We start from the raw sequence: 16,204 nt of genomic DNA, 5'->3' as shown, positions 1-16,204 counted from the left end.
GGATGAGCTGCATTCCAATAGCATCCTCATGTCAGCCAGCCCTTACCCACCAATCAGCACGCTGCACAGAGAGAGGGGACGCAGGGCCGGCAGGAGGCCGACCGCTCACAAGAGCGCAGAGAGCCACGTGGTGAACCTGAAGGGCCAGGCTGAAGATAAAAGTGTAGAGCAGAGCCCGGGAGCTACATCAGGGGAGGAGAAAGAGGTGGAGGCAAAGGGAGACATGGGAGAGGAGTGTGCCACCGGCAAGTCGCATCATCAAGCAAAAATAGACTCTGAACTTGCCACAGGAAGCAGGAAGAACTACAAAGAGGGGGAGCCAGTCCTGCGTAAAGCCTGTGTGAACAGCCAAGATGGGTGCTCAGATGTGGCCAACAGCGGCGCAAATGATAAAGACATATCCAGCCAATGTTCAGCCTTCCAGGAAAAGTTCATGTATCCCTCCTCTGGTGGAGCACTCTCAGGCATGCCTTACATGTTCCCAGTCCCTGGAAATGGCTTCCTTCCATCTGGTGAGTTTGGGGGGAAAAAAAATCTAAAATATTATGAAATACAAATTATCACAAATTTCAAATTAATGTGATGTGTAAGCTGCAGCACCAACTAATGATGTATGTCATTTTTTCCAGGTCCACCCAATCTTTTTCTTAATGGCGATGAGGTGTCTGAGGACATAAGGAAGTGGACAGTGAATGACGTTTATAACTTTATCAACAGTATACCCACATGCTCAGAATACGCACAGGTCGGTTCCTACAGGTTTATGTAACCATCTTCTTCGTAATTCTCTCTGCTGGGCCTTTGTTGTGTTCACCCTTATGTGATTTCACTCTGCAGACATTCAAGGACCACATGATAGATGGGGAGACGCTGCCCCTCCTGTCAGAGGAGCATCTCCTGGACACGCTGGGGCTGAAGCTGGGACCAGCTCTTAAGATCCGCTCACAGGTCGGCACACACAGACTCTGACTGAGCCCTGAAAATTGACAATCAAATCATGAAAGAAAGAAATATGAATGCTTCATCCATCCAAAACAAATCTCAGGAATGGCTGTGCAAAGCAACACTACAGCTCTTCAATGCATACAACTTCTATAAAACTTGCTCGTCTATTACCTGTGGCAGTTTAATTAAAAAGTCTGTTGTATATATAGATGGTACGAGGGCTTTAAAATCTGTACAGCATCCAACATCTGTAGATCCTTTGATTTTGGTAAGAAAAAAACTGCACATTTAACATGCAACACATGCGATGTATGCAGAGTAAACAGAGGTAGCAAGAGTAAAGATGCAATATGGAGAACTATAATGACAATATTAGGTAAATAAAGTACAAATATATATTTATATATTTAAATATATCAAATACAATAAATAAATATTATTTAAAGTAGATTTATCTAGATTACACGACAGTTCTTATAGCCCAGGTGTTATTAATTATTATTATATCATTTACAATATGTCCAATTCAAGTCACAGCAGTGAGCCAGTATGCACAATCCCAGGACACTTATCTGAGGCAGCTAAATGGAATTCAACCTTCATTCATGTTATTATATACACCAGTGTTTTTCCTACTGTGACATGTCAAAATGTCATCTGTGAAAAGGGTCTGTGGAGGAACATTAAACTGTATTGTAACAGCACAGGTGTTTATAGTTGTGACAACATATCTGCAGCACTTCTTTACCCGCCTTCTTATCCTACAGGTGCATCTTTCCTTTAGAGGCAAACACATTTGCAAGCAACAGATGCAGTTAAGTGACACTTTATTCCTCCACAGGTGTCGAGGCGCCTGGGCAACATGTTGTACATGATGAACCTGCCGCTGCCCACCGCCCCCCTGCAGGCCACTCCTGAGAAGCCTGGGGAACGCTCATCGGAGATCGGCTCCCCTGTTAACTGCAACAGCGAGGAGATGATGGCAAGTCCAAGAGGGGACCCTGATGTCCTCAAATCCACAGAGCACATTCATGAGACGGAAAACAACTCCCCTCCCTCTGCCAGCAGCGAGACAGCCTGATCAGCACTGATTATTAACATGGACACATGCAAAGCTCACCGGGCTCAGTCTGCACCCACATCACAGCATTGCACTACCTGAAATCCTGCTGCCTGCCACAGTGGTGGATTTGTTTACATGATGACTAAATGGATTGATGATGCTTTTTTACTATTTGCTTCGTGGGCGTTTAATGCACAGGCTCACACTAGGACCAGGTGTCTGCTAAATATTTGTATATTACACATTTATGTGCATATATTTTTAACAACTGTGGAGCGAAATTTTGACTGATGTGGATTTTGAGTTATGAGACAATAAGAAGGTCCAATATAATATTTCTTTTCTTCTTTTTCATTGCAGGCCTATAAATGTCTGATTGTAGCTTTAATCTTATTCATTTTTTTAAGCTGCTAAATCTCATTTCTCCAGTAAACCGGCATAAGTACCATAGAAATCATATGGGAATGGTTTTGTAATTGAATAATGAAATGAAAGTGTTTTGGATTTGGATGTTTGATACCTTTTTGCGTTTGTTTAATTGTAAATAAAGTGTTTTTCTACATAGGAACCTGCAGTATTGTCTTCATGTTGTGGTTAACATCACATAATTCAAGAAAAAAAACATGGAAAATCCTGAAAACTTGCAAAAACCTATTACCTGTACTTGGAACTATCCCTTTTTAATTAAGAGGATTAACGCGTTCAGATGCATATTTCTGTTTTCAAAGGGGTCCTGACAAGTCACAAAATTTCATTACTATTACTAAATAAGTAAAGTTTATTTAGTATAGCCTTTTCACATAACAAAGTCAAAAAGTGCTTCACAGGAGTTAAAGAACAAATAAAAACAAAATATATATGATAACATCATAAATAAGATCATAAAAACAGTGAAAAATAAACGTAAGACAGCAGGAGGTCAATCAAAAGCATCTATACTACTATTAAATGGTGATACTGTAAATACAAAATACCATAGTCTACAAAAAAAAATGTTAACAAACAAAGTGTTATGACAATCAACAATAATTATTAAAACAAATATTAGAATAGAATAGTTCCTTTATTAATCCTCCACAGGAAATTGCTATGTTACGGCAGCAATACAGACAGACACCCCATAAAAACACTATTGCTCAACAGCGTTAAAAAGTCTGATGACAGTAGGGAGGAAGGACCTCCTGCTGCGTTCAGCCCTCGACTGTGGTGGAATTAGTCTGTCGCTGAAGGTGCTCTGACGAAACACCTGAAGATGGTGAAGTGGGTGAGTGTCATTGCTCATAATAGAGTACAGTTTCCTGAGCATTCTCACTCCAGCCACCTGCTGAACTAGGTGACAATCTTCAGGTCATCTTCAGGTGTTTGGTCAGAGCACCTTCAGCCACAGACTAATTCCACCAAAGTCGAGGACTGAACGCAGCAGGAGGTCCTTCCTCCCTACTGTCATCAATGAAAAGCAAGATGAAAAGCAAGATTGCCATGATTTCAAATAAGACGGTTAGTTTAGAATAATCAAAAACAGATTATGGAGTCAGTGTCTGATGGGTAATTATGAAATGATAACAATAATTAGCATGTTTATGTGAAGATTAAGCAAAGAGAGTCAGGGTTAATAATAAGGGTGTCCCATAATACATACTTAGCACTATTATAACACACAATATATACTATAAAAAGACTATTAAGCTCCAAAAGAGTAGAGGCTGTGTGATTAAACGTTGTCTCTATGAATGACATTAAAAACAGAAGAGTCGAAGTCTCGCGATACTACACCGCCTATGCGCGTGCGCAGCCTTGCGCACGTCGGAGGATCTGAGTTGGAGGATCATGGCGGAACGCAGGAGGCACAAGAAACGGATCCAGGTAACATCACTGAATTCAGACAAATTACCGCCCGCACAAGATGAGGGGCAACAAATAAAAGCCGGTCGGCCGCTTCCGGTCTGTCGGCGGGTGTTTTTCAGCGGCAGCATCCTCGTGGAGAACCGTTAACGGGCGGCGGATGAAGCCGGAGGATGGCTAACGGTAGCTAGCATTAGCCTGCTAGCGAAAACATTTGTTTGTGTGTTGTTGAGACGTTTCCTAGATTATTATCATTTCCTCCAGCGGCGCTCACACGCTGGTCCACACGTCAAACCTGTGCTGTAATGTTTGGCCCAGTGAGCAGACTGTACTCTGGTTGAAAATGGCTGTAAAACGTTTTCTGGCTAAGCTGCGTCAGCCTTAAGCAGACGTGTTTACATAACGTGAAGCAATCTGCGGGAATTTTAACTAATGAGTCAACGCAGGACACCATAATGTAAGTTAGTGTGCAGGTAGCAGCCAGGTGCTGAGGTGTGTACGGTTTAAAGACTGGAGCACTGACTTCAGGCACAGCAACAGATTGCAGAGTGGCCACAGGTTCAGTCAACTTAAACATCACCAAAATGCATTAAAGACGGTTTTAGTAGTGAGATATTTGGGCCCTAAGCCTTTTTCTAAAATACTACACATTTCATATGTGTGTGAACCATCATGGTCAGACCCTGATCTTCGAAATAAGCCACCAGGAAAGAGCTGAACGCGATCCCAGAGAAGTTAAGATGTTGTGTGCTTGTTGATTTCTTTCAGACATGAGCTGCGTCCCAGTTTTTTTTGATGAACATGGAAATGGGGAGAAACATATGTCTGTACTCATAAAAATGATGATAATAATAAAAAATACTCTTGAATGTTGAGTGATTTTGATGCACACTATTGTCACAAAGTGTAGTGCACAAATGTGATGGTGGAGAAACAAAACAGATCAGACACTGTGCTTTATTTATTATGTGTAATTGGCAGTGACATTGTACAATTCCCTGCAAGAATAAAATAGCAGCATGTGTTAATTGTATACTATATGCAAACCATACTGCAAAGATTACTGTAGTACATACTGTGTGCAGTTAGTAGTAGTATGGATTTGGGCCACAGCGATGGTTTCCTACAAAGCAGGGGGATAAGCTGAGCTTTTATCTCTCCACGTGTTGTAATTGTAGATGAATGACGATATTGAATTTGCCTATTGCACAGTATCGGGCCAACATTATAATATAGTTCTCTTTTGTGTTCCTGTTCAGCTGCATAACAACACAAACCATTGTGTCGACACTGTTTATTACCTCTCTGCATTACCCAATACTTGTCTGTTTTGTGTAACAGTTTCTGTTGCAATGTTTATATCAAGGTAGACTTTATATTAGCATTACTACTCGATGCTACTCGACACAGCTCAACAGCACTGGAAGCTGCAGCCTTTGACACCTCTATGAAACAGCTTCAGCAAAAAATGAAAATTCAAATGTTCATGTAGGTCGGATTTATTCCTGGCTGCATTAGTGTTTGCAGGTTGTTCTTAATAAACTGGCCTCTGACTGTAGTTGCAGTGCCTGCTCGAGTTCAGTTGCATAATGGCACATACTGTTATCTCATTTATGAGTGTACAATAACCTAAAGAGACTTGTCTCATAAAGTGGAATCAAGGACCGTCTGAAACAGCTGAGACTTTATAACCTTCATGTAGGAAGGATTTGCTGCATGATGGTTGTGTTAGACTGCATTAGTTTGAGGTATTCATAATAAATCACCTTACTAAGTGTAGGTCTGTGCATGTTCAGCTTCAGTTGCATAACAACACAAACTGTTATCTCCTTAATGAGAGGACCACAACTAAACAGACTTCCCAAGATCACCACTGCACATGACACTCATCCCTGTTTTTAACATGATTTTTCCTGATTGTTCTTTTGCTGCTTTCCATTTTACCATCGTACAGCATTCAGTGGCTGAAAGGGCCGCAGCTAAGGACAATTTTCATTGTTGATTTTCTTGATTAATTGATTAGTTTTGTGGTCCATAAAATGTCAGAAAAAGGCGAAAATTGTCAAACAGTGTTTTGTCTTGTGTCTTGTTTTGTCCACAACTCAAAGGTATTCAGTTTACTGTCATAGAGAAGTAAAGAAACCAGCAAATTTATTTACATTTAAGAAGTTGGACCTCCTGAAAAATGCTGAAACTGTTCAATAGTTGACAACTGAACTATTAATCTATTAATCAGTGCAGCTTTAGTTGAAATGGTTGCATATCTAGCCAACGCTGTTAGTTGGATATATATTTTGAAGGACTGGGAGGACTTTGGTCTTGGTGTGGAGCACTAACAAATCAGTCCTCACATACTGAGCCTGTGACCAAGATCTGGGAGCTGCTTGCTTCACAGGAGCAGCTAATCCTCATGATCAGGCCAGGTAGATCGTATAGACGGTGGCGGGGGGCTTTCCGTGTAGGGGTCTCATGTAACTGAGCTGTGTGACTGATACCTGCTTCTTCAAACAAAGGCTCGTTTGATGGCCTCGTCTTGCTCATGTTGCCAGCCGGAGCCAGCTGGACTCCACAAAGCAGCGCTGAATCTCAACGTGCTGCCGACACTCTCGTTCCCTCCGTGCTGGCACGTGGTTCAGTGCTGCTGGCCGACGGTGCAGATGTTGTGAGGAGGGAGGAAGAAGAAGATTTGCCTGCTTTTCTGTCATTTTCTGCAGATGAACATCTACAGTAGACAGGAAGCGCTCCTTCCTCACACTTTCTACACTGGGCAGGATTTAACTCGCACGCTTAGGTTTTTGGTTACCTCTTAGATAAGATTCAGAGTTTTGTGAGAAGAAGGCTCCTGCAAATATGTTCATAGTGTGATGAAGAACAGCAGGATATTAATGATCGACTCTTCAAGTGTAGTATGAACTTGGTCGGGTAATGAAGGACCTGATTTTGCATACTGCAGAAATGTATACTTGTTATACTGAGGTATTTCTAGTTGTTTTAGGCTTTATGGTAATATAGCTTCACTTCAGTGTTACCTTCATTTGTCAGGTATTAATTCACTGGATTAGGCAAAAGAGGAGCCTCCAGATTAGGTCATTTTTAATCAGGTTTCTAGTATTGATTTTTAAAATAAAAAAAACATTACATGTGTATGAATGAATATTGTGACATAAAACGTACTTCACCCCCTGGCTGTCCACAATAAACAGTGCAGAAGCTCTGATACAAATACTTGCGTGTTTTTTAAGCTTTTTGTTGAGAGAGAGTCATCAGAAAGCCATTTTTGATATGGTTGTAGTTTGTTTTGTATATCCAGTAATACAGTTCAATGTGCAGTTCAACGACTCCTCTAATGAGCAGCTGTAGTATTTTGTACAGGTTATAATAGTATTATCGTTTACAGGAGTTGCTATATCAGAATAAATTGTCACATTTCTAATGTTGACCTTTTTTGATATGTTTTTCTTCACTTGTATTGACTTGAATCAGATGTGTTTGACCTGATTAGATTGTTTTAAAGTGAAATATTGATTCTGGACTTATAGAACTTGACTGTGAGCTTATTGATTGATTGGCTATAAACTTCTTGCCGAAGTAGTAACAGCAGATTAGGATAGGGATTTGTATAATTTGTGTGCAACATAAATTACATAAGGAAGTCAGTATAAGATCTGTAATGTTGGTGATTTAATGGTTTCCGTTTAATATCCAACCTTAAAATGTAGCTGTGAGATTGTTGGCAGTTGTTTATTTGTTCATTACCAGCTGGCAGGACTGACTGACGTCGTCTTTGTGCATGCATGCGTGTGTGTGTGTGTATTCACGTGTGTGTATTTGTGTGGTCATACAGGAGGTGAGCGAGCCCACCAAGGAGGAGAAGGCGGTGGCCAAGTACCTCCGGTTCAACTGCCCCACCAAGTCCACGAACATGATGGGCCACCGAGTGGACTACTTTATCGGTTAGTGCTCAGCTGTGGGATGTGAGGCAACAAGCCAACCACAGAAACACCCGGAGATGACCGTCAAACCCTCCCCTGTTTGTTTTTTAACACATGCACGCACACACACACACACACACACACACACACACGCACACACACACGGTTGTGTTTACTGAACATGTGATTTTGTTTTTCACATTATTTTTTGGGCAAATTCTCTGAAGAGTTGTTATAAATTAAATGTTTCCGCTGCAGTCCCATTCGCAGACCTGATCCTCCCACTCAGTATTCATATTTGTCTTGTTTGTGCCATGGTGGAATCCACTTGTCAGTTCTGGGAAATGTTGTTTGCTCCGGAGTTGTGGGTGGAAGAGGGTATGACTCTTGAGGCCGGTTATTCCTCTGATGGCCATCACATGACCTTATAATTGCTCACCATGTCTGTGGACAGCTTTTCTACTTCCTTCTACAGCCTGTAGTCATATTTAAGTTTCCTTTTACCCTTTTTGTCAAACAAAAGGGTTTATTAGATGTTCTTGAGTAGATGTTTGTATGATTAATATTTTTATGATAAGAATGTATCAAATGATACGTGCTGATGATGATACAGCTCCCCGGTTCATAACTTTACTGATTGGGTTTACCCTCATGGAGCTGTTGGAGGCCACAGCGCTGTAGGCAGCCGTTTCCCAAAAAAAGCCCCAAAACTCACTGTACTTTTCCTGCTCCGCACCAAACAGCAGACAGACACAGTTAGCAATGAGCTGGTGAACATAGAGGAGCATTTAGTAGCTAAAGAGCCAGATATTTCCCTCAGGAGTTGGTCAGGCAAAATAATAGAGCTAAAAGAGAGGTAATGTTTGACTTGTGTGTAAATATGTGATTTGTAAATAATCCAGTAATGTGGATGTGAACACAACACCAAAGTATAAAAACCTTTTAAGCAGTTTGGTAACAAGTTCACCATAACAGCTTAAAAGGTTTTTATATCTTGGTGTTGTGTTCTAAACTACTGCCCTCTGTATTGTATCAGATTCTGTGTTTTAGTCTGATTCATAAACTGGATGCACATTAACTGGGTATATTTATTAAGTGTTTTGCAATTATGGTAATTTTTACAGCTTCTGTACTGCTGATAAAAACTGTAAAAACACTGTTTACCATTATAATCAGTTCAGTACTTTTTTTTAAAAGTCTGTCTTTGTGTCTCTACATTTAGCCTCCAAGGCAGTGGAGTGTCTGCTGGACTCAAAGTGGGCCAAGGCTAAGAAAGGAGAGGAGGCGCTGTTCACCACCAGGGAGTCTGTGGTGGATTACTGCAACAGGTAAGCTGATTGACACACTCTGCTACACTCCTGATAGCAGAGATGTAAGAAGACAACTTGTCTTATGCAGGATGCAACTAATGATTAGTATGATGCCTTGATGATGCCTCATATTGCAAAATACTCAGTTTTGCTATCATGGAAGGGGCAGAATACCAGCAAATGTTGACATTTGAGAAGCTGAAACCAGTGAATTTTTGGCATTTTTTCATTTAAATAATAACTGAATTGATCACAGCCCCACAGACATGAAACTAAAATTTGAATCAAAATGTTTAAAGCCACTGGCAAAACTTGAAAATGTAAGGATCCTTTTTTTTTTTTGTTGCATTTTGGGATAAAATCCTTCACATTACCTCTGAGTCACACTGATGGAGGCTGAAACTAAATAACCAGTCGTTCTCCCTCTTTCTCTATAGACTCCTAAAGAAGCAGTTCTTCCACCGCGCTCTCAAAGTAATGAAGAAAAAACCTGAAAAAGACACCAAGAAAGAGAAGGAGAAAGAAAAGGAGAAGGAGAAAGAGAAGGCCAAGGGCGACAGCAGCAAAGAGGAGGAGAAAAAAGGGAAGAAGGAGAAAGACAAGAAGAAAGAGTCAGAGGCTGCTGAAACCAAGAAGGAGAAGAACGTATGTGACCCAATACTTTCCCTCTTCGATGATAAACCCCCCCAGATTATATTCGTCCTAATAAAATACTTACAGATTTGAGTTATTGAGTAAAATACAAAATGCCATAAATTATAATATTGTGATTCAAGTTTACAATTTGGCTTGAAAACACACATTTGCTGCTTTGACAGTGAGATCACAGACTGGACTGGTTACAGCTTCGCTTTGATTTTTTTTTTATAATAGCCAGTCAGTCGCCCAGACCCTGCTGATCTGATCACCCTCCTAACTATAACAATATGTGGATATTGACTTTGCCGTGCAGGTTTAAAGTGCAGAGTGACAAATGTTTAGAAGCAGCTGACTGTCATGTGACATCTGTCAATCATTTTTTACACATTTGCTTTTGTACTTAATATAAATGATTCTTCTCCCTCAATTTCAAACTTTTATTTTAAAACCCTACATTAAGTACAAGGTGAGGTCATAGGCCATGATTAGTCTCTCTAACCACTGATTTGTTAGTAAAACTGATCTTTTTGATGATGTTTTCTTATTTTCATAAAAAACTCTCACAGGATGACAGTCCTGGGACCCCTAAGAAGAAGAAAGACGTGAAGAAGAAGTTTAAACTGGAGCCTCATGAGGACCAGCTGTTTCTAGACGGGAATGAGGTGAGTGTGTGTAGAGAATAAACAGACATGAAGTCTTTGTGACCCTGAAACACATCAAAACCCAAAATGTGTGTCTCCTCTTTAGGTGTATGTATGGATTTACGATCCTGTCCATTTCAAGACGTTTGCCATGGGACTGATCCTCGGTGAGTCAGTGGTTAAAAATTATAAATGGAACAATAACAGAATGGAGGTTTTTCTGTGGCTGATCACATTTTTTTGTACTCACACCGTGTGTGTGTGTGTGTGTGTGTGTGTGTGTGTGTGTGTGTGTGTGTGTGTGTGTGTGTGTGTGTGTTTTGTCTTTCAGTCATCGCAGTGATAGCAGCCACGCTGTTCCCTCTGTGGCCAGCAGAAATGCGTGTAGGAGTTTACTATCTGAGTGTTGCTGCAGGCTGTTTTGTGGCCAGTATATTACTGCTTGCTGTTGGTAAGTACATGGACCTCACAAAAATAATACCCTACTGGTTTGCTTATCAATTACTAATCAGAAACTGTCAGCTGTTAACCTTCATTTGTTTACAAGGGCTTTATTCAGTGGCCATTATCATGTCTTTGAGCAACCCCTCATCAGTAGTTGTGTTTGTCTGAGAGTGAATTACCTTTCCTGTTTTATTTTAATACAGTCATTGAGTCCTAAACAAAAGAAATAGTAGTTAAGAAGAAAAAGGAGATTGAAACTGATTAGTTAATACAAAGTCTCGTCTCTCGCAGCTGTTTAAAAACAAGCTGTTGTCGCTGTGTAACATTGGTGTGATCGTTGATCTTTTATCTTCTGATGTTTCACCCACCCCACTTATAAAACATGAGGGGGAAAGAATATTCAGGGTTGGTATGAGAGCAGGAAATCCTTGAAAATGTTTGAATTTTAATGTAGTGTTTTCAGGGTTTGTGCTTGAAACTGCTTGAAATTGTAATCGCATCAATATATCACTATCTGAGTGAAGAGTCATTTCTTAGGTAAAGAAATAAACTAAGTCAGAGACAGCCAGATCAATTTTAATACATGTAATTTACCACACCTGTACGGTGCTGGAAAACCCCAAACATCTGCATTGAAAATGCTTGAAAAGGTGCTTGAATTCGCTGGAAAGCCTTGAAAATGTTTGAGAAGTGCTTGAATTACACTTTAGAAAAGGTGCAGGAACCCTGAATAAGACATACAGGTAAATTATTACCAATCAGTCAAAACTGAACATCTTTGTTAAAGTAAAATATGTGGCTGAGCTGTTGTATTAGATTGAATTAAATTTTACACGTGTACCCAATAAAGTGGCCACTGAATGTACAGATTATCACATGGTTCAAAGCTTGAGTGTAGAAAATTGTAAAATAAAGAACTGTACTGTAAAATAAATTAAACCTGCATTTCCATATTGGTAACAGAACTATAACGTGTACAAGTACAGTATCACATAAGGCAAGAATTAGATTTATAGTTGTAGAATTGATTTTATTTTATTAAATGACGTAAAATGTTAAGAGTTAAGACAACACAGCTTCACTTGTATCACACTTCAAATTTCTATGAGATGCAGTTGAATGTCAGAAAGTAAAACAAAAAAATTAAGTAGCGTAACATTGAAGAATTTAGATGAACTATAAGTAGACAAAAATAAGAACAGACTTGAAGTTAAAAAAGAGGAAGAGATGTGTGTCTGGTGTTTAAATTGACCCCTCTGGTCGTTGCCTCTCTCCTCAGCCCGCTGCATCCTCTTCCTCATCATCTGGGTGGTGACCGGTGGGCGTCACCACTTCTGGTTCCTCCCCAACCTGACGGCGGACGTCGGCTTCATCGACTCGTTCAGGCCGCTCTACACCCACGAGTACAAAGGACCGCGGGCCAGCAGCAAGAAGAGCTTGGACAAGACGGATGACAAGGATAATGGCGCCAAGGCTCAGAAGTCGGACAGTGACGAGAAGTCAGACAGCGAGAAGAAGGACGGGGATGATGAGGAGGAGGAGGAAGAGGAAGAGAGCAAAGAGGTGGGGCCAGAGGAGAGTAAAGAAGCGGAGGGGGAGGGGACGGATCGGCACTCTGACACAGACAGCGACCGCAGGGAGGACGAAGGATCGCAGCACAGCAACGGAAACGACTTTGAGATGATCACCAGGGAGGAGCTGGAGCAGCACACGGAGGAGGAAGAGGAAGAGGAGGAGGAGGAGGAGGAGGAGGAGGAAGACGACGAGGAAACGCAAGAGAGGAAAGAAGGGGGTGGGAGTGAGACTAAACCCCAGACTGCTGAAACATAAACTCTTTACAGTCCCATTACTCTCTACTCTTCTCTCTCTGTCCTTCCCTCCCTGCCTCCTGTGATCCCAGGACCTGCCAGTCTGGCCTCTCCAAGGCCGACCAGAGGCTCCATCTCTTGTTGTTGAGATCTTCCACTAAACCGTACCGACAGACCAATGCCAGGATAGACACAACAGTGAAAAGTAAACGGCTGTGACAATGGGAAAAACAATTTTTTCTTTTTTTTTTTTTTAAAAAAAAAGAAGCCTTATGGTGGATCTGATTCCCCCCACCCAAATGTTATTTATGTTCAAATGAAAACCTGCCTGAGGAAGTTGTCACCAAAAACAACAGGTTTCACTTCTTTGTCTTTTTCCTCTTTTTTTTTTTTTTGTTTCTTGTCATCAAGTAGCTTTTTGTGTCATTTAAATGTATTTATTTCCCCCGTCTTTGGTTACATTTGGATGTTTTTGTATTTGAGGTCCAATCCATATCTTAAATACAGATGACAGAGCGGAGCGTTCACACTAAACTGACCAGCAGGAACAGACGTGCTGGTTTCTTTGTCCCTTGTTGTTGGTACAATCACCGTAGCTCTGGAGAAAGCCAGAAAGCTCCCGTTCTTTCACCTTATTTTGGCAAGCCAGCTACGGCAGGAGCGTCCTGTTGAATGCCGGTGAGTCTGATAGCTTTCTCAGGCAGCCCTTAAAGCAAACTCCCTGTCTGCTTTGAAACCTGAATAAGCCAGATGGACCAAACCCTGTAGTTTACTCTAAAAAAAAAAGAAGGAAAATCGACCATATGGTGGCTGGATGGAGTGTTTGGAGAGCAGAGCAGAGCAGCGAGGCTCTTTGAGGTACTTGCCATTATCAGTAAGAGTTTTATTTTATTTCTTCAAATGGCTGATGATCATAGTGCAATCCTCCACACCGTCTGAAGTACTTCTAGTTCATGTTTATTACTGTGGGACTCATTGTTAAGAGTAAATGTGAGAAACTGGGACACAGCTTGCATACTTAATTTTCTTTTTTAAAAAAAGATTGCAGCATTTGTTGTACAACTAAAGCTAGAGGATGTTAAGTTCACTGATTAACTGTCTATTTGCAAACAGAACCAGATATAAAGTAAAGCAAACATTAGTGCCAAACACACCTAATAAAGAAGGTATGTATGCAGGTTTAATACGGAGAATCGAGTGCGAGGGAAGCATTTTGTTAATTTGCTCATTTTGTAACTACGGTGTCAAACTCCCCAAACCTTTCACATATTTAAAAAAAAAAAAAAAAAACAGATTTAAAAAAGCACAGCAGGAGGTTGTTAGTGTGTAGCTAAACAAAGATTTTTTGGTCTCAATGAAACCGTTTAAAGGCGTTTCGCACAACACTTACATCCAAACCAGTTCTGTCTAGTCTCACACAAGCCGCCACGTGTGAATGCGGTGGGCGAGCGTTGTGAATCCGGATCCACCGACCAGACCACAGTTTGATTTCTAGTCAGTCACAGGCGGCCGAGGTCCAAGCTGTTTCTTCACATCGTCTGCCTAGAAAAGTCTTAGATGCTCTTTTTAGTCATAGCGAGGATTATATTTAAGTATAAAATAATAGAAATGTATCATTTATATATGAATTCTATTGATATATCAAATATATACTTACAGTCTAAGAAACTATAAAGCTTTTTTTTCTCCCTTTTCTTTTGTATTAGGAGGTACAATTTCTATTCTCCACTGAGCGTTTGTAATGCTCATTTTTGTTTTTTTTATACGATCATCAAGAGTGTACTCGTTATTTAAAAGGTAACATCTGGGATTAGAGACCAGTGGGATTTATTAGATAACAGCATTTGTTTTAATTCACCACTGTAGCACTGAATGTGTGATCTGATTGGTCAGTCGCCACGTCTGCGTCCCTCCCACTGAACCGTGCTCAGTCATTAACCAGACGTGGTAAAACCAGTGGCTTGTGTAACGCTGACATCAACCTGCCGGTTCCCATTAACGTGGTGAACTCTCCTCTTCAGTGATATTTGGATTATATTCCACACGGCTCTCTGTAGAGGCGTCCATTTGTTTTGTCTCTCACCTGACTGACTATGTACTAGTTTGTTCTCCTGTTATCCCACTGAAGTTTGTAGCTCTCTGACTTTCTAACTCGTACACTGCCATGTCGTTGCCCTCATTTCTTTTCCAGTATCTTTGTTGGGTTTTTTTTTTCTTCCCCAAACGGACAAAGTGCATCTCTGTGTCCTGAGTTGCCAGTCGCTGTACTCTCAATATTGGCGTAACTATTTCACAAAAGAGAGAAAATAACTAATCTCCCAGTTGTCCTCGACTGTTGCACAGTATCGGTCTGTCGTATGTTGTAGTATTATTACTCTCTATGCTGCTGCTTCTCATCGCACATTTCTGGGGGAATTAAAAAGTGAAATTGTAAAACATCAATGTTTTATCTCTGGTCAAAACAAAACAAAAAAAAAAACTTGTCTTTTGATCGCCTAGTTTTCCACATTTGGATCAGTGTCACTCTGAAGACTGTCTCATGCAATATTGGAGTATAATTTAATAAAACTGGATGTCTGGAAATATATCTGTATCTTATCATTGCAATAAAAATATAGAAAGCACACAGTATCGTCATATGTTTCTTTAAAATCTTATTTTTTTGTTATTGCATGTGTCTCTGCAACTAAATATCCTCCTGCTTTTGTGGGAAAGAATAAATTAAAACCAGCGAGACCCAAAGAGAAGTTTAAATTCTGTTAACTCACTGAATCAATGCTGATTCATTCTGTTGTAGACATTTCAACAATATTAATGCACTTTGTCATTGTTCTGAAAAAGTTCCAGTAGCAGTATTGATTAAAAAAAAAAAAAAAAAAAAGGCTGAAACTCATTTTCGTTAATGTATCAAATAATTCTTTTTGCAATTATTCAAATGTTAATTAAATGTCAGCCAGTATAAAAGCAGAAAATCCTCATTTTTAAAAATCGGAAAAAGGCAGATGTTTTTTTTTTTAAATCATCAAAATTGTTGCTAATTAATTGCCAATTGCTTATCAATTAATTGACTAATCATTACAGCTGCATTGGCAGAAACAGTTTGATTTTGCAGGGTCCATCTAATGCGAACGCTAGCAGAAGGTTGGTGAGTTTATCAGGCACACAAAGCTAAAACTAAAGCAGCCTGATGCGGTTAATTCTCCCTTCATGTTCCGTTTTTGTTGAAAGGTGCTGTTTTAACTTCTTGATCATTTTGGACGCTGCAGTTGAATTATAACAATATATATATATATATATATATAATGTTACACTGACAGGTTTGTATTGGCACCTCAAACTACAACCTGTAAAATGATGGTGAAATCCTTCTTCTGAAATAGTTTCAACAAAGACTGAACATTGTGACTTGTGATTTACTGCAGCACTGCTTGGTGTACCTAATAAACTGGCCACTGAGTCTATTTTTACCCAATAAACTCACTCAGTGTATCATCACTAGGAAGTTTAGAATAAAAAAGGTGTCACTTACATCTTTCTTCTCTTTGTCCCTCCTCAGTCAGAGGCAGTCCTCTGGTTGTAG

The 16,204-nt window shown here is 40.2% G+C and overlaps 2 protein-coding genes across 2 annotated transcripts in view; both read left to right on the top strand.

The window, feature by feature from the left end:
* samd7 (sterile alpha motif domain containing 7) overlaps positions 1-2,026 on the top strand; it is a 3,529-nt gene extending 1,503 nt beyond the window's left edge. The window contains exons 5-8 of the mRNA XM_070845750.1: positions 1-512; positions 630-745; positions 838-948; positions 1,787-2,026. The exon at positions 1-512 is cut by the window's left edge and continues 165 nt beyond it. Of these exons, the coding sequence (XP_070701851.1) occupies positions 1-512; positions 630-745; positions 838-948; positions 1,787-2,026 (979 nt within the window). The remainder of the gene's footprint in view (positions 513-629; positions 746-837; positions 949-1,786) is intronic.
* Positions 2,027-3,801: 1,775 nt separating this feature from the next.
* Positions 3,802-15,246, top strand: sec62 (SEC62 homolog, preprotein translocation factor). Its single transcript, XM_070845553.1, has 8 exons — positions 3,802-3,871; positions 7,695-7,803; positions 9,005-9,110; positions 9,530-9,737; positions 10,298-10,393; positions 10,479-10,539; positions 10,704-10,823; positions 12,096-15,246. The coding sequence occupies exons 1-8, from the start codon at positions 3,836-3,838 to the stop codon at positions 12,644-12,646; spliced, it is 1,287 nt and encodes a 428-aa protein (XP_070701654.1). The 5' UTR covers positions 3,802-3,835; the 3' UTR covers positions 12,647-15,246.
* The last annotated feature ends 958 nt before the right edge of the window (positions 15,247-16,204 follow it).

The sequence above is a fragment of the Pempheris klunzingeri genome, chromosome 15, assembly GCF_042242105.1.
Source record: "Pempheris klunzingeri isolate RE-2024b chromosome 15, fPemKlu1.hap1, whole genome shotgun sequence".
In the NCBI taxonomy this organism is placed as follows: Eukaryota; Metazoa; Chordata; class Actinopteri; order Acropomatiformes; family Pempheridae; genus Pempheris; species Pempheris klunzingeri.
Note: the sequence above shows the minus strand (reverse complement) of the source record. Positions and strands in the feature narration are given on the sequence as shown.